General features: G+C 41.3%; 1 protein-coding gene and 1 pseudogene across 1 annotated transcript in view; both read right to left on the minus strand.

Annotated features, from left to right (window-relative positions):
• Positions 1 to 26,353, minus strand: part of PHLPP1 (PH domain and leucine rich repeat protein phosphatase 1) — a 216,814-nt gene extending 190,461 nt beyond the window's left edge. The window contains exon 1 of the mRNA XM_028102984.2: positions 24,820 to 26,353. Coding sequence (XP_027958785.2) covers positions 24,820 to 26,353 — 1,534 coding nt within the window. The remainder of the gene's footprint in view (positions 1 to 24,819) is intronic.
• On the minus strand, positions 7,025 to 7,778 carry LOC148162250 (actin-related protein 2/3 complex subunit 3 pseudogene; annotated as a pseudogene).
• Positions 26,354 to 27,826: the final 1,473 nt, after the last annotated feature.

Genomic DNA, 27,826 nt, shown 5'->3' on the forward strand with positions numbered 1-27,826 from the left:
TGTTTTCAGTAAGAGTTTATCATGTCTCCCACAAATGCCACTGAAGGACTGTAAAAACTGAAACTCCTTACTTATAATAGTACCACTTGTTCTTTTCAAGTCACAATAAAAAAATGTGCAAAATGAGCTAGATTTCTTAGTGACATGTCAGTTCATTGATAATTTAGGGTCATCCAAACTACATTTTCATATATTATCACTAAGAAATAAGAATTCAGACTGTGCTAGAACGTGCTACTGGTAACATATTTTTTTTTTTTTTACTCATGAGAAATTAAATATTCTCCTGGAGTCAAAGTGTATAGAAACTAACCTTACTCACACTTTTATAAAAGGCTGTCAGTAAGCAAGGAAAAGTTCAGGCAGGCTTAACATAACCTCCCCCCCCCAAAAAAAAAAACAATTATAATTTTAAAAAATTTTTATGAAGTAGTCTCTATGCTCAACGTGGGGCTTGAACTCACAACCCTGAGATCAAGAGTCGCACACTCCACCTACTGAGCCAGCCAGGCACCCCCTCAATTATAATTTTTTAAGTATGTATTGTTATAACACAAATAAGATTAAACTCTAAAACATAAAATATCTTTCAAGTATTGTTTTTGGCAATATCCAAATGCCAGGTTTAAAAACTTTATCAAATTATACCAGCTACGCCTCCTAAACTACCCTCAAGTCTGTGAGCTCTGTCCATGTTGTACCCTTCCCTTTTTCACACTTGCTACATGTCCTTGTTAACACTGGACATAAACCAAAGGAAGAATTAAACTCCAAATTCTTAAGGCAAAACAGGGAAGTCCAGCTAGTATGTTCTCCAAGCACAAATAAATTTAAATCTCTTTCTGAGAAATCTATTGCTAACTTACATGTTATTAATGATAAACATCTGCACACCTATAGAGGTTTTTCTACACTGTACATACCACAATTACAGTCACTTTTGATAATGCATGCCAATGGAAGAAGAGAGGAACTAGCATCAATGAAATTTCGAACATGGATGTACATTACAAGATTTTTTCTCTTACTACGTTTTCTCCATTGAATAGTTTTGTTTACTGGTTCCTGTCCTCCGTCACTCATTCAACAAGAATTTACTGAGTACCTACCATGTGCCAAGCATTCTGTTAGATTCTAAAACTACAAACACCAATTTCTATGGGGGCATGAGAATAGATTCATACAATGCACTGAACAAGTCTTATGATAGAGCTACAAAGCACAATGGGAACATCAGCAGGCACTCTGACCATTTATCTGAATAAACATCAATTGTTAGACAGTAAAATAGCCCAAACACCAGCTGGAGCGAAACATGTAGCAAAAAATTAGAAGTAAACTACCATGCATAGATTTTAAGCAATACCACACAGAGGAAAGCAATTTCTATTGCCCTAAGTTGCAGTTCACTAACCTACCAGCCCACTGGGAACAGGCAGGAAACCATGTGAGGAGCACTTGGGGTAAAGGGAAAAAGAGAGACACCCTCTGAAGCGAGCTGCTGCCACTTATCAGCTATAACCTGGACATTGCCGCAGACAACTAGTATGCCCACATCTCGCGACTTTAAAAAAAAAAAAAAAATCTTGATTTTTATGTGAAACTTTACAATATTTAAATGATAGCAATTATTTTTAAAATATTTCAGGGGCACTCAGGTGGCTCAGTCAGTTAAGCGTCTGACTCTTGACCTCAGCCCGGGTCTTGATCTCAAGGTCATGAGTTCAAGCCCCACATGGAGCCTACTTAAAAAAAAAATTTCAGTGTCCACCAAACAAAACAGGTCTGTGAGCCACACATGGCCCAATGAGCACTAGTTTTGGACCTCCGTTATAAGTCCTCCAAAAGAAGATCCAACTTAACTCTCTTGATCAAGATAAACAGGGGTGCCTGGGTGGCTCAGTCAGTTAAGCATCTGCCTTCGGCTCAGGTCATGGTCCCAGGGACCATGGGATCAAGTCCTGCATTGGTCTCCCTGCTTAGTGGGAAGTCTGCTTCACCCTCTCCCTCTGTCCTCCCCCCGCAAAAACTCTTGCTCTCAAATAAATGAATAAAATCTTTATGGCAAAAAAAAAAAAGATAAAGTTAAACAAAACTCAAAAGGAAAAAAAATCAAAAGTATATACCCAAACTTTCAATACACTCCTGTTAACACCACAGAGATGTAATCCCAAAAATCTAAACTGTGGGAAACTCTAGAGGACAGATACCCTGTTTTTTCCAACAAGTAAATTACAAGGGAAAGAGGAGAGGGCGAGGCTGAAGGGGAAAAGAGAGAAGGGAAATCTAAAATTAAAGAAATGTAAACAAACAAACCAATCACAAGATATTGACATTTCAATCATAATTCAAATTAAAAATTTGAACACTGATTAGATATTTGTTGAAAAACAGGAATATTAATTTTTTTAAACAAAATTAGTGTCATGGTTGTTTTTAAAAGAGTGCTATACTTTAGAGATACTTCAGTTGAGATACTTATAGATGAAATGAAAGGACGTCTAGGATCTGCTTCAAAATAATCTAGGCAGAAGGAGGGACTCATGATAAAACAAGATTGGCCCTGAGTAGGTAATTGTTGATGCCAGCCAGGCAATAAGTATACAAAGCTTCATCACACTGTTTTGCCTACATTTTTGTTTTTTTTGAGAGAGAGAGAGAGAGAGTGGGGGGAGGGGTAGAGGAAGAGAGAGAGAATCTAAAGCAAGCTCACGCCTAGCACAGAGCCCATCAGGGGCTCGATCTCATGACCCTGAAATCATGACATGAAATTCTGCATACTTTTCAAAATGTTTTTGAAATTTCCCTAACAACAAAAAAAATCCTAAAATAAAAAAACTTTTACCTGCTTCCTGTTTTACTAACACTTACTATCTCATCAAAAAATAGGAAAATAATGCAAAATATAAAGACAACCAAGAGAAGAAAAAAAAAGGAGAAAGTAATAGTTTCACTAATACCTATAAAGAAACTAATGAACCTGCCCTTAACTGAAAATTTGACTTTGTGGACAAATGACACCAGGACCTCTCTCATTTATGGATAAAAAGTGTACAAAAAAGAGATCCAATGGTATAATCTCATTGAATGTCTTCCTGAAAGAACATAAAAACTGTAATGCTGTATTCCAACTTCATTGAAATAGAAGTCAACTGCTAATGTGCCAAGAGAACACAGTGAATTTGTGTGTTTTTTTTAATTTCCTCCATCAAACATGCTTGATATTCAAGCATAGCTTATTATTGCTCGGGTTGAGTTAAGGGAAGTTGGGAGTGTACAACAGGGAATGTTTATATACTCATTTGATGAAGGGTACTAATTTTTCTTTTCTAAGAAAGGGAAAATTGAGTGGGTTGGGGGGGAGTAAAATAAAGCTTTCTGTAAAAATGAATGTGAGGCTGGTAAAAAGCCTTCGCCTTTATGCTCAGACCCTGGTCCCATGTAACTTGAGAGCATCGTGGGTTCTCAGTGCAGAGTCAGTGCAGCAGGGTAAGGAGCTAGGCGGCTATAGGGAAGGCTGGAAAGGGAAAGAAAAGCACCTGGAGGGAGTGTACATAGGAAAGAGAGAAAACTGGCTGTTCTTGGCGTATCCAGGATAGAAGGCTTAATACAGAAAAGACAGGGTTACTTTTATCTTCCTTTTATCCTCCCTACTGATAAGACAAAGGAAAGTTATAAAATGACAGTCATGACACCCATCGTAGAATGAGACAAAGCTAAATAACATTTGATAACCTAATGGTTTCCTATTATTCTTAAAATCAGGGCGCCTGGGTGGCTCAGTTGGTTAAGCGACTGCCTTCGGCTCAGGTCATGATCCTGGAGTCCTGGGATCGAGTCCCGCATCGGGCTCCCTGCTCAGCAGGGAGTCTGCTTCTCCCTCTGACCCTCTTCCCTCTCGTGCTCTCTCTCTCTCATTCTCTCTCTCTCAAATAAACAAATAAAATCTTAAAAAAAAAAAAATCAATTCCAAAACACTAACTATAGCCTATAAGACCCTTGCAGCCAAACATAACCTAGAGTGCACACTGACATATTTTGTATTTAGTGGGGGGGTGGGGGAAGAGCTATGATGACCAAAGCACTCAACTTGCCAAAAGTTGACCCCAGACCACACATACCCAGATCTGGCCCTGACTATTCTCCAGCCTTGCCTCCTGATACTCTCAATCTCACTCACTGTACTACACTCACAGTGGTCCTTCCTCTAGGTCCTTAAACATGCTAGGCTCCCCCCTTCATGGCCTCCACATATACTATTTTCCTATTTGGAATGCTCTTCCACGTACCCTGTACCCCAAACCCTCAAACCACTATTGATCCTTCAGGTCTCAGCTTATCAACAAGGATTCACCGCTACAAAAAAAAATATATTTTTCCTTAGTGGCACATGACACAATTATTTATATAGGTATGTGTTTGACAAGTCTCCTTGCTATAAAGTCACAAGGGCAAGGACTAGGTCTGTCTTGTTAAAGATTAGCATGTAGTGGACACAGGTTCAAGAATTATTTGCAAGGAGGAAAGGAGGCAGTATCCTCTCTGTAGTATCTTGCTGTGCTCTGTTTTACGATCATCTATGTCCTTGTGCAATCTGGCTTAAGCTTCTATAAAAATGCAGAGGATCTGTCGGATTCATTTTGCCCCCAACCTTCAAAGTACCTCATGCCTTGGAAAGCAAGCACTCTGCAACTATTTGAATTGACTAAGTATAGGAGAAAAAAAAGAGTATCCCATAAAAAGTTTCGTGACATTGATCAGTGAATTTTGAACATAAACAAAACTTTGTGCCTACAACTGCCAACCCAATAAATATAAAGTTCCTGAGCAAGTTAAAAAAACAACAACAAAAAACATAAAAACAACTCTACTGCCATTCCACTGGGTCCTCCAAATCTGAAGCAATGATCCTTCTTTCTCCCAGTATTACTGCTGTTTGGCAATTCACCATATTTGATGTGAAGAGTTACGGTTCTCTCTCAAAAGTTTCTAACCTATTCCTCAAAACATCTTTATTAAAAATCTATAGAAACCAACTTTGTGACTGGAATATAAAATAACCAGATGACCTAGAGACTACAGTAAATATTTGGGCAATTACATTCTTAAGAACAACCGAACTGGAGAAACAAACTGAGGGTTCTAGAGGGGAGGGGGTGGGGGGATGGGTTAGCCTGGTGATGGGTATTAAAGAGGGCACGTTCTGCATGGAGCACTGGGTGTTATGCACAAACAATGAATCATGGAACATTACATCACAAACTAATGATGCAATGTATGGCGATTAACATAACATAATAAAATAAAATTAAAAAAAAAAAAGAACAACCGAACTGCTGGTTTTTCATTTGTTTCAATAACCACAATTTGGAATCTCAGCATCCAGCTTGAGTACTGAGCACAAAACACAAAATCAATGCTTGCTACAATTATCAAGAGAAAAAATAATAGGTCTGACATGGTTTCTTAACAATATTTATTATTTAACAATAATTGCCCCTACACAATTTGATTTATACCCATCTAATCTTATCATTTATCATGTCTTTATGCTCACTTTATAAACAGATTCAAGCCACAAGTCACTTTGAAAAATCTAGGAATGAAAAATGTGTCTTCAGAATCAGCTCTCATCTCTGCAAGTATAATCAATAGGTCATGAGGAAGGAAAAAAAAAAAACTATCTCAGAAGTTTTGTTACTCCACAAGTGATTTTATAAACAGAAAGGAAACAGGATATAACAGAAGGTACAATCCCTACCCTGTCATTTAGTAGTTCCGACATTTCTGAAGGTTTTTGACCATTATATCTATATACTTACCCTCCCCCCAACACACACACACACACACACACACACACACACACACACACACACACACACACACTTTCTCACAGATTGGGAGGAAGGAACCAAAACTGTGCAATCAAAACTGTGCAAAACAAAGCTACCCAATACAAGCACTTCCAAACTTATAAAACCGAGTTTGGCAATCATTTCCCGCATCTCTACTTCACAAACACCCCCCCAACCCCACCCAGTGCAGTAAGGTGCTTCAGAGTCGTCCAAGAAAGGAACACCCCACAGAAAAGTCAGCAGAGGTTGAAATCACGGGCATAAATTCCCAAAAGGGCACAGACTATGATTAGTTGGGTGATTTACTCAAGAAAAAGCATATTACAATAAATACCAAGAGTTGGTTTTTCCTTAACCTTCCAATTCATTAAGAAAATTGAGGCCCAGCTTCCTAAACTATCTCTTAAATAAATCTTTATCCTTACCCATCCTTCCTAATAGCCTCAAAGAAACAGCTGCCCTCTATCCACCCACAGCTAACTCTTTCATGGGGGCTCATGATATCATCCCTCTTATTTCCTTCAGGACTTTCTTTCATTTTTCCCTCTCCATTCATGCATCATCCTTAGCTTTTCCCGCTCTCTTTCCCTTCAGGTTAGAAATGATGTTCAAGTCTTTTCCTTCAGGGCCACTTCCATTCTTTCTACTGAGGCTTAACTTATAGTGAATAAAGCGCACAAACCATAAGGCTACATTCAATGTTTACACCCAGGAAACTAAAACTCAGAAAACCACAAAGAACATTATCAGCAGCAGATGGCTCAAGCCCCTGCCCATCAATATGCCCCCGAAAGGTAACAACTATTATGACATATCGCCAAAAACTAGTTTTGCCTGTTAACTGACCTTCATATAAATACAGTTGTATGGTAGGTCTCTTTTATTCTTTGTTCTTTCACTCAACATAATCCACTCCCACTTTTTAGAAATTTCTTTATTCTTACTTATTTTTATTAAGCACCAGCTTAATACTGCAGAACATTTCAAATCACCCTTCAACAACCCATTCTTCCCTCCCCCACCCAAATTCTTGATAAAGAGCTCTTCAAGTGAAGACACGCTCTCCTCTCTCTTCTGTATAAAATTTTATCAAATAAAGGCAAATAACTATGTACATCTTGCGGTAAAATGCTGCCCACGGCTGTGGAAAGTGTCTGCCCAGGCTCCTTTCACTGTCTAGGTCCTGAAAGACTCTTGTTCATGAACTGTCTCTTCACAAAGCAAGTCCACCACTTGCTAGGTTTATCATTCTCAGGGTCAAAAACTTTCTCACAAAGTCTCAGTCCAGTCTCTTGTCTCCGCGGCTCTAAGTAGGCCCTCATTACCTCATCTTCCTGTTTGTTTGCAGGTTTGGCATAAATTGCATTAAGTGGAAAACCAGGCTCTCCAGGAATGGGAAAATTAGTGATTCCCAGCGTATACATTTCTTTTTCACCTTGGCTTTTGGAATTGCACTTTTGGAGTTTCTTAAGAGACACTAAGAAATGTAGAGAGTTATATATATCAAGGTTCTATCAGCTTCATTCTTAATCTCATAGTTTTCTTTTTTTTTTAAGATTTTATTTATTTATTTGACAGAGAGACACAGCGAGAGAGAGGGAACACAAGCAGGGGGAGTGGGAGAGGGAGAAGCAGGCTTCCCGCGGAGCGGGGAGCCCGATGCGGGGCTTGATCCCAGGACCCTAGGATCATGACCTGAGCCGAAGGCAGACGCTTAACGACTGAGCCACCCAGGCGCCCCTTAATCTCATAGTTTTTGAAGACACTGGCCTTGAAGTAATAGATGGCTTCATCCACAATATCTGTATCTTTTGTCTCTCTAGGGGGAGGTCCTTTGAACTGACTTCTGATAGGCAACAGTGCCATGTTTCCAATGAGTCTGGTGTCAGGGTCCATGAGAGAAGAGTAGTAAGCACCCGGGTTTCAAACTAGACGAGGAGGCTGGGGTTTGAGCGTGGCACTTCTGGTCCACGGCCCAGCCTGCACTCCCACCTTTTAAATACAAGCATTCTTCAGAGTTGCTTCCTCGGACTGTCTTCACTCCACCCACTCAATCAAGCACTTTCATTCAATCCAAACACTTCACTGGCTGCCTAACATAGATGCTCCTTGAGCTCTCTCCAGAAATACCTGAATGTCCTTCAGGCACCTTAACTTTTACACATCCAAAATCTAAATTGCCATCTTCCCACCAACCTCCTCCCCGCCCCTGCAAAGCCAATTCCTGCTCTTGTATTCTACCTGTTGGGCAATGGGATTACAGTCAATCAAACCAGAAACCTCCAAGTCATCCTGACACACAAACCCTGTCAGTCTTATGCACACTGTATCCCTGACATGGGATACAGTGACACACCTTCCTGACCTGGAAGACATACTCAAATTAGTTCCGGAACGAATAATAAATCCTGAACTACTCCTTCCCCCCCACCGACATATAATCATTCAATAAGACCCAAGAATTCTACACTTTAAGGAATAGCAATTCCCATTCTGAAGTTCTTCATCTGCACTGACCTAATCCAGATCTTTCTCATCTAGTTCTCAGGTAGCACCTTGGCCCCATACCAGGAATGCCCTATCCCATCCACTCTTATTCCTAGTCTACTCTTTCCAGTATTCAAAATCATCTTCCACCCACCTCAACTACAGAGACATGATTAGTTTCCTTTTTGGTACCACAACCACATTGTACAAACCTCAAAAGGGACACACTCTGTATTGCAATTCTTTCTTTCTCCCTACTAGGCTGAACTCCTTGAGGTGATTCTTTCTTTGGATCTCCAGCTCCTAACAGAGTGCTTTCAAATGTTAATGAAAGATGGCACTAAGGCAGTAACCAAGTCTCTAGCCACTCCTCTCCCATCCACCCTCCAGCTGGCTATCAGTTAACACCCTAGAATACAAACCTAACCATGTCACGCCCACATACTTAAAATGCTCAGTAGCTCCCACTGCTTAGCAAGTCAAGTCCTTAGCACGTGAGGCCTTTCATCATCTGGCCCCAACCTCCTTTTCCATTTCACCTCCAACCACTTTAAACTCATCACCTGACACTTCACCATTGGAGCTACCCACCATTTCCTACCCACATGGTGCCCTTTCATTCGTGCTTTTCCTGACACACCCTTGTCATGCAGTTCTAGCCCCTCATTCACAAAGGGAATCCTTCCCATGGAGCTTTTCCAAGGCATTCCACTTCTAGAAGAGCTGCTTTATTGGGTTTCTGTGTTCCCTGAGCCCTCTGTAAATGCCTTCATTAAGGTATTTCAAGTTTTATTATAACTGTGTATGTAATTTACACACACACACACCAGACAGGAAAGCCTCGACATTCAAAAGGCATTCACCCTGAGCTTCATAAATTTAATATAAACATTATTTATACCTCTCCACTTTTGTCCATCGCCATAGCCAGCACTAGCATTTATTTTAAATGCGAAAAAAAATGAGTCATAAGGAAACCAAGTAAATAAATAATGTTTATATCACCTTCCTGAGAGTTACTGCACATACTGTAAGCAGAAGGCAACAGAGCTCCACTGAGCTCTGGAAGCTGGATGGTGAGCCAGGTGCATTTGCCAGCTAAACGGATGGCTTTAGTCAGTTTAACATGTACTACACCATTTCACGTTCATCCTCCGCAAAATCAGTCCTCAACTGATAAATATTTGTAAATATTAAGAAGATACACTTTCATTCATTCTCATATCACCAACCCCTAACTCTAGCACCTGCTCCTTGAACTTTACTGAACTAGTGATATGAACTACTTTCATGAACTGACCCACAATTCTCTCAACACTCAAGCTGCACACATGTCATCTTTGAGCTTCTTTCATCAAAATGGCCAGTTAGCTACTGAGTCCTGGGACAACATCTTCACAGGTCTCCTTTTCTCCCTCCACTGCTCTAATTTAGGCCCTCAGTATCTCACTAAGCCACACAAGCTCCGAATGATTTCTTTCCTTCAATTCTAATCTCTCCCACTCCCAATTCATCCAATGCTATCCCTTCTTAAAGTGCACTGTGCAGCTGAATCAACCTGAGAATTTTCTAAGTCTGAGGTGGGGCCTGAGATTCTACATTTCTAACATGCTCCTGGGAGATGCTGATGATGCTACTCCACAGATCACATCTCAAGGAGCAAAGCTCCACTCAACATTATCCTGGAATAATGCTTACCTAGTAAGCAGTCAACAGGCAAAGGCCAGATGACCGTCAATCAGGAAAGCACAGATTTCTGTGCTAGGTAGGAAACTGGACTAGATGCCCTTGGTCCCTTCCAATGCTCAGATTCTATGCCCTCCCCCTCACATATCCACACAGTTGTCACCCATTTTCTACCTGTGGAGCCTGGTAAAGCTATAATCTAGCAGGTATTTCTTCAATTATCACATTTATCAGAATCTGATTTAGTAACTATCCACAGACAACTCAGGTTGAGCCTACTCCAGTATCACAAATGTTTCTAAAAGATAAAGAAGACACTGTACAAAGGGATAAGTATAGTTGTGCTCATGATGGTACCTTAAAGATAAATGAACAACACAACTTTCCTTTATCCATCAGTATTATTTGGAGGTTGAAGCCACTGGGGTTAAGCTGCCCGTTTCTTAGAACCAAGATGGCTGTCAACCATTTTTGTTTTATTGCTTGGTTGTGGGGAGGGGGTGAAGGTGGGAGATGTGACATACATCTCCAGAAGCAGGAAGCAATGACAGCTCCCAATTCTCTATTAGCAGCCACAAGCTGATTCAGGATATAAAACAAGCATTCTGACTGTATTAACTACAAAACAAGCCCTAGTTTCAGAAATGGACTTTTATGTGGTATCTTCAGAATGACGTTATCTCCTTAAGTAGTTCCAACGTATCTGTTTACAGAACTTTTGTCATCATGTATTTATTAATGAGACAATACCATTCAGATTGTGGTTAAAAACACCAAGTCACTCTTACACCTTGGTTATAGAGCAAGGGATTTGAAGTGTCTGCTTCAAAATCACAAGGACCAGTAACTACTCTCCTTATGATTACACTGGTGCTAGCATTTGTTACTACCCCCCATAAAATCAGCTTGTCAGGGGCGCCTGGGTGGCTCAGTCGTTAAGCGTCTGCCTTCGGCTCAGGTCACGATCCCAGGGTCCTGGGATCGGGCCCCGCATCGGGCTCCCTGCTCCGCGGGAAGCCTGCTTCTCCCTCTCCCACTCCCCCTGCTCGTGTTCCCTCTCTCACTGTGTCTCTCTCTGTCAAATAAATAAATAAAATCTTAAAAAAAAAAATCAGCTTGTCGAGTGTTGATATAACTCTAATGAGTTAACTTAAGTCTCTGTAAAAATTAGTCACTGAGGGCAAAAAGGTGCTAGTAACAGTGGAAAATACACACTGGCAGGTGATTAACCTCAATGTTGATCAGTATGAAGGAGAAGCATTTTCATTTGAATTAGAAACATGATTTATTTTAATCAGACAGGATCTGAATAACTTTTTTTTTTACCATGCTGTTTGTCATAATTTAAAAACAAAAAAGTAAAATGAAGATCTTTTTTCCAGTGTTGCCATTCACATTACTACACAAGACAATATTTCACGGAGACATTTGCCTCCTATTTAAAACAAAAACGAAACAAAATTTTAACAGGCCATTAGTAAAGATTTAACTTGCCATATGTGTAGTACAAGCTTTCCAACCATGGATTAAAAAGCTAATATGTTGCTTTTGTTTAAATGAACACTCAAGAACTGCGTCTCCTCCTGGCCCAACAAGAAGTCTTCTTCATCAGTGAAGATTGAAACACTAGATGAGCACAGTTAAAAATAAAATTTCCAGATTATGACCAACTCATCATTGTCCAAATTTTACATTACTGCAGTCTACATGTCACTAAATTACTTTTTTTAAAGATTTTATGTATTTATTTGACAGAGAGAGACAGAGAGAGAGAGGGAACACAAGCAGGGGGAGTGGGAGAGGGAGAAGCAAGCTTCCTGTGGAGCAGGGAGCCCGACGCGGGGCTCGATCCCAGGACCCTGAGATCATGACCTGAGCCAAAGGCAGACGCTTAATGACTGAGCCACCCAGGTGCCCCCATATGTAACAAAATTAAAAGAAATTAACTGCCTCCAGAAGATAAACACATTTCCCATAACTCTCATAAATCTGAGGAATGAAAAACCCTCATAGGCCTTATAAAAAGAAATAAGAGAACGTCTTTCAAATGTATGGCAGGACCCTGACACCAGGCTTCAGGGCAACATGGAGCATACATACATTTGCATTTTCTTTTCAAGAAAGCAAAATTAGGGGCGCCTGGGTGGCTCAGATGGTTAAGCATCTGCCTTTGGCTCAGGTCGTGATCTCGGGGTCCTGGGGTTGAGCCTGTGTTGGGCTCCCTGCTCAGTGCAGAGTATGCTCCTCCCTCTCCCCCTCCCCTCCACTCATGCTCTCTCAAATGAATAAATAAAAACCTTTTAAAAAAAAAGCAAAATTAATAATTGCTTAATCCAGAATTTAGACCCTCATAAGTTGTGATACCACATGGAGCCCAAATGATTCAAGTAGATAAAAAGGCCTAGATGCCTAGATAGAAGGGTACTTCATAAATCTTAAAGGATGGAGCTGGAATTGCTACTCCTAAACTGGGTCTGACTGGATTTGAACTCGTAATTTATGGTTGCTCCTCAAACAATTCAGGATCCCAGAATTAAGGCAAGAGTCTACTCCTTCTGGTCCCTCAAGTCTTGGCTCCGGGGCCTCCTGGGGATTCACACCATTGCTACGACAGTCATCTGTGAACCCTGCTTCTATTGGGACACTTTTCACCTTGGTATAAAAATGATGGCTTGCCTGCTTTTTCCACAAACATGCCCTCAAAATTATAAGTATGTCAAGGGATCCTAGAAAATTCAAATTAGTCATCTTTGAATCAAAAGCACCTTTGACATAATAGATACAATAACTGATGGATGGACAGATGAAAGTATACTGTCTGCCACTGTCACTGAGCAACTGTATGTCCCATTTTCCTTAATGAGCCCTAATTAACTCTAATTAACATTTGTGGCAATTTACTGTTGCTAAGAATAATAAAACCACACTACATTTGTGTAACATCTCACAGTTTGCAAAGCATTTCCACATATATCATCAAATCTGAACCTCCCAAAGTTCTTTGAGACAGAATAATTTTATCACTTCTCTCCTTCCCTCTCTCTCATGAGGCTTAAGGAGGTTCAGAGGCTCATTCTAGGTCTCACATCAAGTAAAGAAGCCCACAGTCAAGTCTAGGTGTCCAGGTCCTCCATCAACGAATGCTCTTTCTACCCTAAGCCCAGGGCTTGGTTTACAACAACCGGTACGACTGTGCCAGGCACTTTCACACATTTCATTTGATCTTCTCAACAACCTTGTAGAACACAAAAGCATGAACTATTTCAACAGAGAAGGAGGGGTGCCTGGGTGGCTCAGCTGGTGGACAGTCTGACTCCTGGTTTCGGCTGGGGTCGTGATTTCGAACCCAGAGTCAGGCTCCGCGCTGGGCAGGGAGTCAGCTTGGGATTCTCTCTGTCTGCTCCTCCCTCTCTCTCTCTCTCAAATAAGTAAATAAATCTTGCGGCGCCTGGGTGGCTCAGTCGATTAAGCGTGTGCCTTCGGCTCGGGTCATGATCCCAGGGTCCTGGGACTGAGCTCCATATGGGGTTCCCTGCTCAGCAGAGAGTCTGCTTCTCCTTCTGCCCCTCCTCATCCCTGCCCCTGCTCGAATTCACTTGCTCTCTTTCTCCAATAAATAAAGAAAATCTTAAAATAAAATAATAAATCTTAAAAAAAAAAAAAAAACCAGAAGGAAAGAAGCAAATAGAGCTCCAGGGGCAGTGGCAGATAGAGAACTCAAGTCCATGCCTTAACTACTTCAAAATCTATGCTTCCCAAATGCTGATATGCCCAAACTGGCCCCAGAAGGTTATTAGAGATAAGTTCTCCACATTCAGCAAAAGAAGGTGGATACTAACTAGTTGACTGTGGTGTCAGATGCCTGGACCTGAGTTCTGTCTGTGCCTTACTCACTGTACCAACTGTACAAATCCAGATGAGTTACTCTACTGCTCTGGAACTCACTCCCTCCATCTGTAATACTAGGGTAATAATATGGTCTATCTCACAGGATTGTTATGAGGCTCAAATTAGCTAATATATATAAAGCACTTAAAACACCGCCTAGCATGCAGCAAGGGTGATATAAATGTTTGCTAAATAACAAAATATTACTCAATTTCTTGAACATTATATATAGGGAGTTTTTGCACTTGTTTCTTCAAATTAAAAAAAAATGCCATCTAGTTTGTCATTGTGGAAGAAATGTTACTTGTCAACACCTAAATAAGTCTGGCAACTGCATCTTTATTTCTTCTAGTATTTTAGGGCAATGGGTCTGGAGATTTTCCCTGTCCAAGTGTTAATGGATTCAAGCCTAGAATCTATTCCAGCTAAGATAATTTGGAACTTAGGCAAATACAACTAAAAGCCTACAGAAGAGAATCCCAGTTCTCTACCAAAGAGGGTCTAATAAGGCCATGAAATGCAACAGTAGTACAATTTTTGTCTTGTGGTCACATAATTAACAACTGGTCACTAGTTCTGCCTACCAACGGTGGCAGATGCTCTAACCTGACTTCTCTAGGTTTGACATCTCGGACTCTATACCTCCCAACCCCCCACTAAAACTACTTCATCTTTTCTGGGAGTTCATTTACCTATAGCACTAAAGCACCATCAGTACCATTAGCACACTGGTCCCATTTCACAATTTTCAGCTATCTCAGAGTTATTTTGCATTATATTCTTATCTCAATTCATGGCTACACACAGAAACCCCTTCTCAGGTCAACTAAGAAAACCTCAAAGCACTACTAGCAGAGTTATTACTGATCTTGATAGGCATGTTAGTCTTCATTTTTCTATATTCAAAAGATAAATCATGTGTGCTTCATGGTGACCTTCAGAGTTGTCCCCAAAAATTCTTTAGAAGGAGAAAAAAGGAATCTCTTCAGCATAAATAAGCAGCTAAATGATGCCTAATGCAACATATATATACATATGTGTGTATCTATACATATATATATATATATCAGCATTTTATACTCCAGCTAACCCCATGCCCACCCTAGCTACTTCAGGATGACAAAGCATCCACAGGAAAAAATGGTAATACATCCATATTCCAGAAGTGCATGAGTTGCCATCCTAAAAGTAATGGTCACAGACTGCTATTGAGAAATTAGGGAGCAAAAAAGAAACGTAGTGGAAAGCAGATAAAGATCCTTCCCTTTCTCCCTATTTTCCTGAACAAATTCAAAATAGCTACTAAACCTATATTATTCTATATCATAGATTTTAATCTCTTATCAGTTAAAAAAAAAAGACAAACTAAGGAAACTGGCATTTTATATCAGTGAAGAAATAACTCAATTATCCAATAAAAAGTATTAACACAATTTGTTCTTTCCTACTTCCTATGTTTCTTAAACAACAGATTAAAATTTTCAGCATAAAGAAAAAACAACTGTAAGATACCACAGGAAAATACAGGAAATTTCATTTTTTAAACCTGGGATAGGGAGTCTTGACATAAATGTGTAACGGATAAAGAAAATATTAGTGACTTGCAAAATAAAGCTAGTTTCCCTAAACAAACCCCTAAAACAAATCTATAAACCAGTAGGAAAAACCAAATATCAAAAAATGAGCAAGTGATATGAATAGATATGAACAGGCCATTCACAATAAGTTACCAATTAAGATGTGGAAAAAAAATGCTCCACATAATTAAGAACTGCAATTTTTTTTTAAATCAAGATTTTTTTCTCCCAAGCCTACTTACCCCACCCCACTCCTTCCCGTCCCATCCATAAATAGGACTACCACCTCCCATTAACATCCTGCTTTAACACTCAATGGAGAACACATGTGTGGGGTGTGTATAAGAGAACAAGTGTCCTTCAATTATAGCAGTGTTTACTTCTTCCCATAAGGAGAGATCCTTATTACATACAACTGAATGTCAGCTGCCCCCAGCCATACCACCTCTCCAAGAGACCATCAAGAGAAATTTCTCCCCTGTTTCAGCATCTGGAGTACATATTCTGCATGTCAGATACAATGTATTTTTACCCTTTTCTACTTCTGCACTTTAAAAAGTTCCCTTCCTCATATTAAAAATGAGCAGTCATCTTTGAGGAATTAATTGACTCAGTAGATTAACTTCCCTATAAGGAAAGTTAAAACTTTTGCTTAAGGTAAATGACTAAATTAAAACAGAGCCTAATATAGAAGGGAATCTCTCTCACAACCCTAAAAATATTCACAAACTGCCTTTTTGCTAAAGGGGCAGAAATTTCTTTTTCTCTCTCTCTCTCTCCCTCCTTCTACCTCTCTTTTAGGGAGAGAGAGGAGATATTCAAAACAGTAGCAGATTTCAAGATAAAAGACTTCCAAAGCCAACAAACAACAAAAGCCCAAAGATTACTGAAGCCAGTTTATTTTTTTATATTACGCAAAAGTAGAACAGTGCATGTGTGCGTACGTAAGCTACGTGCATCTCATCATGAGACGACATCTTCAAAAAAAAACTGAAATAAAGAATATAATGAATACTGAATCTTTTTAACAAACGAGTTTGAAAGAGAATTTTTTTTTCAAAATCTATTTTTAAATGTTTCTCCCAAATATTTTTTAAAAGTCAATGATTTCTTTTTACAACATTTCCATTCTAACAATTTCAAGTTCAAAGTACTAGATGAATCATCATTGGTTTTTCTGATTTTCTAGTACTGCAACTCCTCTCAGCCGTCTGTCAACTTTAAAGTTCTGTCATTAAATCCCCCAAAGGGTAACATCACTGATGAAATCTAGTTTCCCTCTATGCAATTAAGATCCCCAACTGTTCCATCAGAAGCCCCTCCTTACAACTGTCCGTGATATGCAACCTCCCAAAAGCACTGATTAGAATGAAATGAAACTGGAAACATCTTGAAGTCACAGAGACACCACCAAATGTGTGACATACACTCCATTTTTTTTAAACTTTCTTTCTGAATATGAAATATAAGGAGGATCCAAAGATAAGTTTATAAGTTCACAGTGTGGTGAAAAAAAGAACAATGGACAGATAATCCAAATCATGGGCGCTACTCCTAACTCGGAGACTGACTTGATCAATGATCTTAGACCAGATACTTAACCTCTATAGGCTTGCTTTCCTCATCTATAAAAATACAGATGTTGGGATCTCTGTGGGATCCTTAATTCTATCATTTAATCAAATTAACAATAAAAAAATTTCATTTTCTTTAAGTGCTTTTTCTCCCGAGACTCTAGGCACAAGGAGATACGCACACAGCTCATCAAGAATTAAAACTAAAGAACTAGGAAGTTTTGCATATTTGAATACCTCCAACAGAGTTACCATTAAACTTGATAAACTAAATTCTGAAAGGATCTTGCTTTATACGTCAACTTAAGAAAAACCTCTTAACTTTAAAAAGGATATATTTCTTTAAATTCGTCTCTAGCGCACTGAGGTCTACACTGAGAAGTAGGGCTGGCTGGAAGAGGGTGAATCAAACATTACCTATACTGTCATTAGTCTGAATCTATACCAAAAAGCTGATCTACTCTGGTTGTCAACCTCAGGCTATCTTGCGTATACGAGGGCCAAGTCCATTCCTTTCTCCCTGTGAAAATGCAGGGGATTTGACTCTTTTAAACCCATAGACGGGTCTTACAAAACTTAAAACAATTACAACTTTTAGTCTGTCTAATGGTGAGGAAAGGTTCTCCAATGGAGCCCCAGAATGTTAAGAGTTGAAAGCATCTTAGACTTATTCCACTCCAAGCTCATCACTTTACTGACCAGGAAAGCAATGCCCAGGAGAAATTAAAATGAACACCCAAAGTCATGCCAAGTTGCCCAGCTTTCAGACTAATTTCCTTAAACTACACACCATTTTTCCTCAAAGTGTGAGATAAAACCATGTAATTTTTTCCCCAAAGTTATTCTAAAAAACAAAACAAACAAACATACAAAACACCAACGAAGGTTACTCTCACCTGACCCCAGGACACATCAGAGAAACTCAAAAACCATAAGGTAGCACCCATACAGGACTAAGATACAGCCAGACAAGCTCTCAAAATATATGGATGGGAACAAAGACAGAATTCCGTAGGAATAAATTTCTCATAAATGACAAGGTAAAAAAATAAACTGGTTCTATGCATAAAATTTCACTCTTTGGACCACGTGTCAGGAGTGAACTGATTGTAAAATCCAAATAATTATTGAACAGGCAAGGAAAAAAGTAGAGATCATACTTTCACTGTATTTAAAAACATGCCTCATAGTTGAAAAGCCCAAATATTCTAACATATAAGGCAGCTATATGACAAGATTCATTCTCTAACTTCTTTTCACCAGATGCAGGAGCCAGTAGAAATAGACAGCAACAAATACAAAACTCTTCCGGCTTGAAAAGAATGCAAAAGAAAAAAAACTAAAAAGAATAATCAACCAATTAAAATCCTCTCAAACCTCAAATTTCTAATTAGATTTTTCTCTCCTTATTAAAAAGGTCTAAAACAAAATTATTTCAGGTTTTGTTCAGTCTTCAACTGAATGCCTTCATATAACTGGAAATGAGACTAATTTTAGCAAGCTTCATTTGGGAAAGTATATGCCAAAAATTCTGAATTTTTTTGTCTTTTGCTAAAATATTGACATTTAGAAACTTATAAAAAAACTTATAAAAACGTGTACAACCTACGAATAGACTTTTCCACTCCTTTTCTAATAGAACTTCTAGGTTCCAAACTCAGAAGCTCCTGGACTTGTACCTGAACAAGATACTTTATCATTATATACATCTTACAATGTACTAAAGCATTGTAAGATGCTCAAATATAAAAATATAACAGGGAAAAAATTATTTCAGCAAGAACTTGGCGTTCTGGGACGGTTATGCTTTGTTTCATTAAACATACTAAAAGGTATTCCAGGCATATATTATATACGAAATATATAACAAAACCATTCCACCTCTAAATCAAAGTATAATGACACTTCAGTAATGTAGTAACTGTCATTATGCTTGATTCAAAGGTACACTATGCAACCTAGAAGAGTTGCTATTTCACAGTTAACCAAATATCCTAATGTCTTTTAATTAGAATATCTATTAAAGTCTATTCTTTCCAGATCTCTGAGTTTAAAATTTATCAAAATCTCCCAAAGCCTAGAGTTGAAGCTTCATACAAATCAAAACCCAACCCGTCACAAAGACTTAGGTTATAAATACCTAATATGTCTAAAGAATCCACGTGGTCAATTTTTTTGGTTTTAATTAAACTATCTTCAGAAAACCGAAGGTAAGTATTAAAAAAAGGGCTTGCCCGAGAAGCACAGGGACGTGAGGCCAGATTCAAAACCCCTCATTACCAGTGTCACACCAGATGCCTGGGATTAAAGGGGTGGAGTGGGTTTTAGAAGGTGGGAATTTTTTTTTTTTTAAGGCTTCATTTTCCCAGACATTTTGATAACTTCTTTCTCTTATTCAAAATGTCAGGCATTTTTAAAGGAAAAGCTTTTCTACTGAGTGGCTTCAGGATCTCCTGACTCTCACAATACAATTAAACCCTTCTCCTGCCCAGATAGACTGAACTGTGTTCCACCCTGGCACATAACAAAATCATTAAATCTAAGATGCCTCATTTGACAGCAGTCTCATTAAATTCATCTCAAAGTTGAGGTAAGAGATGCCTTTGAAAAGAAGGGGAAAAAAAAACACCTGTTAACTCTAAGAAAACTTTGAGAGAGAACTGCTCTCTCAAAATCCACACAGAGCTTCACTCACGTGCAACAGAAGGTATTAGTAGTATGTGGCACATCTAAAAATCTCCTGCCCTGGGAGAAATGCCTCTGAGTGTATGTGTGTTTAACACATCCCTGGAGACCCAAACAGGATGGAAGGCTGAAGAATCAGGGCATACTCCACCAGCTGCTGAACAAAATTCCACAAATTCAATTCAACAAATGTTTAAATTAAAATGCCAAGTATTACACTAGGCTTGGATCATAAAGAATGTCAATGAATGTTATGTTACCAATAAATCAAATTCAGGGCTTTAAAAAGAAAGAATAAGAAACAACAAAAACGCTTTACACTTTAAAAAATGATAATGACCTCTGGATAACCAATCATTTAAGGTGGTGGATTTAAAAATCTTATAGCAACAAAAAGATAGAACTCTGAAGCCAGAAACTTTAAAACCTAACTTACACATTTCCTCTCCCTGCAATTATTTCACTGAGCACAAAAGACACACATTTTAGAAACAACTATGAAATTCAGGGAAATTCTAGCTCTCTGTAATGTATGAATTATAAAAATAATTGTAACAATAGCATAGTAACACCAATAAAGCACTATCACTAAAGTACCAACAATTCTATTTTAAAATAAAAGATTTAAGCAAGACTTTTCTGATGTATATTTTCAACACTTTACAAGTAAGGCTATGTTTTAAAGGAACTGAATTGCCACACCTCCACCCTGAATAGTTATCCACTTTTCAGATGAAGTGTTAATTCTCTATACCCAATGAAGATTTACAGTTTAACAAATGAGGCATGGTCAAAAAAAAAAAAAGTCATTAAGTAAACTTCATTCCCTAACAACTTAAATTCAAGTATGACTATTGCAACCAGAATATTTACAACACTTCAGTACTCTTTCTGTATTGTCTATTTATTTGCCAGGCTTGGTACTTTAGGTTTTTAAAGGCAGCATGATAAAAAATAGGGCCATCAACATTTCACAAAGAGTACCACTTTGGACTGGAGGATAATATCACCTCATTACCAACAAAAATAGCGTATTTTCTGAATGCTTCTAACCAAGTGAAAAAATCAAGTGTAAATGAAATTCAGCATCGATTCATGGAAAGGGATATGAATTGCAAAACAGAACATCCCAGCTCTCTATTCTCAGCTCTGCCAAGGACTGAAAAACCACAAGCAAGAGGCAAACCTCTCTGTGCACGTTTCTCCATCTGAAAAGAGGATTGACACCGACTCCTCCCTAATAATGTTTTTGAAAGGACAAATGAGATAATTTATGTGAAAGCCCTTTAAAATTTTTTGAAGATAATAAAACCCAACATATTAATAGATGTTCTCAAACCAGTTATGAAGGAAAAGACAGCATGCACTTTACATCAAAAACAAATATAAAATGTAAATATAAAACAAAAATAGAGTTAAACCCTTTGTTCTTAAAATTGAAAGGACTGTTCAAGCACACACTGGTGTCACATGTTCATACCACGTTATTCAATACTGCTGTAATTATAGTAATAAGAGCCTGCTGGTCAATATTACAGCTTAATGCTGAACCACCCCTTCTCGGTTTCCAAGTAGGAAACCATGTAAGGTTTGATCATTCCCAAAAGAGAAAAAGAGAAGAAATATGAGAGGGGTTAGGAGATTGTTCTCCTGAGCAATCCCAAGAAGTCACATAAAAATATCTTGTCCAAGATTCACTAGGCACAGTGGGTGTGCTCTCCATCCTCTCAACATCCTTTCGCACTATTACAATTTGCACTGAATTAGCTAGACCACTAAATCTAAAAGGTGGTGCAAGAGTCAAAAAACATACAGTTTAATACTGCCCTTGGTCAATGACTCAGACTGCCCAGGGAATCCAAAACACAAAGCTCACTAATCTTTTGAACTCCATTACTTATGTCAAGCAACATACATTTTTAAACTTTTTAACCTAAAATTACTCTCTTCCAACTAGAATTTAAGATGGTTCATTTTAAAAGGAAATTAAATGTTAATGTACTTAAAATACTTAAAACCAGTAATTTCATATAAAGCCACTTACATTTTGTCTTTTTAAATCAGCTAAAAGAATGCTTGATAGATACAATAACAATTTTCAAACTAAGTTTTCATTAACAATTCTGTAATTAGGTAGCACCTTTCATCCAACACCTTATAGTTCATTAAAGACTTTCATTTTCCTTTACCCAAATAAGTATTTAAATATTCAAAGACTGCAAATGCCTCTCAAAGACTTTTAATAATAACTTGAGTCAAGTTATAAATACTGAAATTCCATTGAAAGGTGACCTTCAAAAGAATGAAAGTTCTCTGCTGGACAAGAGCATCTCAAAAAAAAAAAAAGCAGCTGACTAGATAACTAGACAGCAGATAATGAGCTCAATTTAAATACAGTAATGTATTCAAATGGCTTCAAAGGCAACTTCCTCATCTATCCTTAACTCCAACTACACATATAAACAAAAAGATGTGCAGCAATAAGACTAAGTTATACGTAAAATTATAAAAACAAATGTGATACACAATACCCTCTTAAAGGGTGTCCTCTAAAACAAACTTTAATTCTTTTTCCTAAGGAAAAGAATTACTACCAAAATGTAACACTCCCGTTGGGTATCCTACATTCCTCCGCAGAGGGAATTTCTAGGAATCTCCTCCAGCCAGGTACAAACCCTCACTGTGTGAAGTCCTCACAGTGTTCCCATAACAAGTAAGACCACCTTAAGGACAAGGCCCTTTTGTTCCTTAATAACTAAACTTTCTTGCAAAAGTTCAAATGGATTCACTATATGCTGAATTTTGTTCTATGGCAAATAAATATCAACAGACATTTTGTATACTACCTTGGGTTTAAAATAGGCTCAACACTGTGTAAAAACCAAAATAAACTAGCCATTTCTATAACAATCAAGCATCTTCCTTCTAGGACACCTGTACAATGGCTTCACATTCCAGAATAGATTGGATACTGTGTGTAACATCCATTTTATTAGTTATTTTTACAAGTGTATACACAGAGGCATGTATGTATTTATGCTGTTCATACAGAGATGAAGCAAGTTCAGAAAGAAATAATAATTACGGCTTTTCATAAAAAGCAAAACAAAAAGAGTAAAATGACCACACCAGAAATTTAAGATTCAACCAGAAAGAAAATTTGTCACTTTTATATTGATAAGCTTTAAAAACAAAAAAAAACGCTGTACATCACTCACTTAAAATATTTTAGACACACTTGAAGAGGCAATCAAGGGAATCAAATATTTAAATTTCATGACTAGGACACCCAAAACCTTTCCCACGAACATTTACTGTAATCAGCATAAGGAAAACAAGAGATGCAGAGCTCTTTCTATATAAAATTTGTTCAATACTGTGTACTTTACATATCCTTCGCTTTATATACATTTCAATTTAATTGGTTTGGTTATAAGAGCATTTATCATTCTCACGTTAATATTCTCATTCCAAGTGTGATTACCATTTAATGCTTTTGTAAAATAACAGTATTTTCCAAAATACATGAGTTCGAGGAGAAAAGGATATATTGCTGCTCCTACAATTAAAAAAAAAAAACCCACCTATATTCTAGGTCATAAACTTGTAAAAGCCATGTCATCCAGTTGAGATATTATCTTCAGATACTGCAAATCCTATTGCATTATGACATGATTTTCTTTATAAGGCAAAAATCCATCAGCAATCCACTTGAATTATAGAAAAACTTCAATGAAACTTAAAAGAACATCTCACCAGGAATGTTACTGGTCTTGCATATTTCAATGTGGGAGTAAAGACTTCTTCATTCAAACTGACTAAGCTGCCACTAAGACACAAGTTGAACCAAAAACATTAAATTAGAAAGAATGGCAACAGATTAATAAAGTTACAAGTATGATTATTTTTCCATCAGCACCAGATTTAACTCTCCTAATATAACTTTGTTATGCTTTGTTTTTCTTATTAAGAACATAATTGTTTAAACCAGAGGAGGAAAAAGATGCAAACAAATATAAGGCTCCAATATAACAACCAGGATCTATAACTCCCTAATTTAGTACCCACCAAGTCTTTAATCAAGAGAGAAACATTAGTCACTCCTGGTCAAGAATTAGATCTAATACATCAATCCTATCTCAAAACGCTGGACAAAAATAGAAAAATTAAAGAAGTTCTCATCTAGAACCGAGAAAAAGAACGGGGAGGATTTTAGATCCCATCTCAAGCGATGGTAACCACTTCAAGTCTTACTGTGATCCCTATTTCAAGTCACATTGCAATGGTCAGACCGGGTTATAGAGGCTGGAAGTAAGAAACGAGAAAAAGAAATAGGCGACACCAAAAATCTGTCACAGAATTTTGAGACCCATTAAAACAAAAGTTTAATGAGAAAAAAAAAAGAAATAGGCGACATCACTTTGGTGCAAGAACCAAACTTGCAAATGAAATTGAAATAAAGCAAAAAAAAAAAAAAAGCTCTGGAGAAAAGTATCACTAAGAAGGGTCCTATCTGTTAGCGAGGACTCAGTGGGCAAATGAGCATGACAGAGCTGAACGAGCGCCCCAGGTGACAAGAAAGGGGCTCCTGGGGGTCACGCAGGAATGGCCAACTGTGGACAAATGCACAAGGAGTGGCCTGGAGCATGTCTGTTGGTCATTTCCCGCTGTCGGTATGATGTGCACGAGTATGGCTTACCTGAAATCCCAAACTGCCTCAAACCCAACATGCCCTCGAGGCGAGGCCTGAAGGAAGTCCCGTCGTTGAGTGTTAAAAGTACTACTGCCTCTTTCAGAAGTAGCTGCTACCCGTATTTCCTGGTGGCTCTGCCACCTCTTCCAACAGCGCTTCCCCACCTCTGGGCCCTCAAGACTGACAGCAACTCGCGGATTTTTAAATTGCTCCACTGGGTATTACACAGAGGACAGGTGAAAGCTGTAAAGAAGTAACAAAGACTCCCGAGGGCGTACAGGTACTCTTGGTCTGGACAGACGGCCAACTGTACTCATTCCTCGGGACCTAAAGTGTTTACACCCCACACGTCACAATACAGGTGAATTCCTTACCTGCATAGAAGCGGATGAGGCAGCCAATCTCCGAGTCCATGCCTTCCTCCTGCACCCTCCACAACTCCCCAAATCCCAGTTGGAAGAGGTAGTCATTTTGGATCTGCAATGGCTTCTCGTCTGCCTCCAGGCGCCGGGTGGTCTCTCCGTGGAGCTGCACGTACAGGGTGGGCGGCGGAGGCGCTTTCTCCGGGGCCGCCCCGTTCCCACCCGGGGTCGACTGGGGGCGGCCAAGGGCCGCGGCTGCAGCCGCTTTTTCCTCCCGAGGCCGGTCGAGGGCGGCCCCTCCCAGGCCGTCAACGCCCCTCGGGTCTTTCGGCTGCAGCAGAGGCGGGGAGGCCGTCGGGGAAGACGGCCGGGCGCCCGCCCCGGGCCGGGATGGCGCGGAACGGCCGGGCAGGCGGGGCTGGCCCGGAGCCGGGGCCGGGTCAGCCTCGAGCTCCTCGGACGACGAAGAGGAGCCGCTGCCGCAGCTGTAGGGGTCCAGCCGGTCCGACACGCTCTCGGCGCTGGGGCTCAGGCTGAAGCTCTCGGTGTCGGAGGCCGGGCCGGCGGCTGCGCCGTCCAGGGGCTGCGGAGCGCCCGGCTCACCCGGCCTGGAGTGTGACGGCGCGGGGCTGGCGCGGGAGGCGCGGCGCGCCCACTCGGCCGGGCCGCCCGGCAGCTGCAGGTCCGCGGGAGGTGCGCGCAGCGGGCCCCCGACGGCGGCCAGCCCGCTCCTCCCGGGCGGCGGCCCCAAGTCCCGGGGTTCCGCAGGCGCGAGCCGGGGGCCGACGTCGGGGGGCCGCTCCGTGTCGGTCGCGGGGCCCGGGCCCTTGCCTAGCACCTTCACCACACCGCTGCCTTTGTGGCCCACTTGCAGGAGGCGTGCGGCCACCTCGCCGGCCGTGGTGTCCAGCGTGCAGAGCACCGGGCGCAGGTAGGTCGAGGCCAGGTGGCGGTCGAAGACGTGCACGCAGCCCCGCTGGAGCTGGTGCCTCACCCAGTCCCGGTCCGACGGCTGCAGCTGCAGCATCTGCCGGTGCTTCAGGAGCAGCGTCTTCCTGTCCAGGCTCCGGGTGCACAGCGACGCGGAGGCCGAACAGGAGGCAGAGAGGCCGGCGGCGCCGGGGCAGTGCGAGGCGGCAGCAGCCGAGGACGACGACGACGACGAGGAGGACGAGCACGATGAGGCGGCGGCGGCCGCGGACAGATTCCTTTTCAGCCGCCCTCTCCTCAGCAGGAGGGAGTTGGCGCCGCTGCCGGCCCCGGGAACCGGGGCAGCCCCACCGGCGGTGGGCTGGGGCGCCCCGCGCCGCCGCCGGCGACCCGTGCCTCCCGCCCGGCCCGGCAGCTGCGCCTGCTGCGCCTCGCCGGGGGCCTCTTCCCGCGCCCCGCCGGTCGGGGCCGCCGGGGTCAGCGCGGGCTCCAGGCTCCGGCCGCCCCCGGCCGCTGCCGCCAGAGCCGCCGCCGCCACCGCCGCCGGAGCCTGAGCTCGGTCCTCCCTGCTGGTCTCTGGGAGTCGCTGCGCCGTAGCCGCGGCGGCGGGCTCCATTGCAGTGGGGCTTCGCGCTTCCCCCCCAGCTCCGGAGGCAGCGGGAGGAGAGGGAGGCGGTGAGGCGAAGGTGGGAGACGGCGGCGGCGGCAGCGCGGGGAGAAGGGAGAAGCCAATGGCGTTCGGCGCGGCCGTTCCAGGGGATTATGTGGCAATTCGGAGCATTCCGTCGGTGTCTCGGTGTTCCATCCCGCGCGCCCGCCCGCCCGCCTGCCTCGCCGCCACCGCCCCCCCCACACATGCCCTCCCCGCCCGGGTCGCGGGCTCTGGAGCGCAGGCCCCGCCCGCTCCCCCCCCCGCCCCACCTCGCCGCGGCGAACCAGCCGCGTAGCCGGGCTCATTGAATATTAATCACGCGCCTGGAGCGGGAAGGCGGGAGGCGGGCAGAGCGGGAGCTCCACGAGGGCCTCATGAATATGCATCGTTAGCATGACGGCATTCCCGGGAGGAGTGCACAGAGCTGGAGGATGGAGGGGAGGCGGGGCTTCAGGGTAAACAAACGTGACGCGTGCGTACGAGGGCGGGGCGGGGGGGCAGTTTCCCGGGAGGTTCCTGCGCCGGCCTTGGGAGAGGGGCCGGCTGAGAAGAGGGAGGCGCGCGGTGCACGCTGGGAGTTGCAGTTCTATTGCGGGAACAAACATGCCCGAGGAAAACATGGCGAACCACAAGCCCCAGAGTTCCTTACTTTATGCCCCTCCTTGCAGCCGGCCGCTGGCTATGGGCGGTGGGTATTGTGCCCTCTGCTGTTAAATTCTGTACCTGGGAATGTTCTTGTTCTTTAACTTGTGCCCAACCCGCCCGTTCCCGTTCCCCACAAGACTTTCGTTTTCCCTGATTTAAAGTGAAGGCTTTGAGGAACTCTGCGCGGTATGAAGGTCCCCGTTCCTTGGTTCTCACTTCCACCCTCGGTATGAGATGCAAAAACACACCCAGAGCACCACAGGATAACTGGCCGTGAAAGTGGCCAACCTCAACTTTCCCCGCTTTTTCCAGTCCAGGGAAGACAGCGTCTGGAAGTTCTAACTTGGACAGTTGTTGAAAGCGCTTTTTGTTAAATCGTACAATCCCGAGCCGATCCTCTCCCGCAACTATATGTGGGAAGGAAAAAGGCAAAGTGTTGGGGTCTTGTTTTTTTCCCATTGACCTTAAAGTTTGAATTAACTTAATAACGGAAGTAGTTTGAAGTAGAAGAAATAATGGACTGGAGACGTGGTGGGATATGAGATTGGCTCGTCCTGTGTATTCTCTCTTATGTCTTACCTTGTTTTTTCTTTAAACATTAAAGAAAAAAAAATGGTTTTTGCCGCTACAATGTTTAGTTGTCTGAAAAGTTGTACTTTCTTATCAGTTTAAACAATACTGTAGGCTACACTAGAATAGCTTGCTATTTAAAAGAATTTAGTAAACCTTTTTAATTGAATTACCATTCCTCCGATTGTTTTATAAATCTGGATTTCCACATGAGAGATTCTG

Source organism: Eumetopias jubatus, unplaced genomic scaffold (assembly GCF_037043125.1).
Source record: "Eumetopias jubatus isolate StellerSeaLion01/CBP00866 unplaced genomic scaffold, mEumJub1_p1.0 scaffold_16, whole genome shotgun sequence".
Taxonomy (NCBI): Eukaryota; Metazoa; Chordata; class Mammalia; order Carnivora; family Otariidae; genus Eumetopias; species Eumetopias jubatus.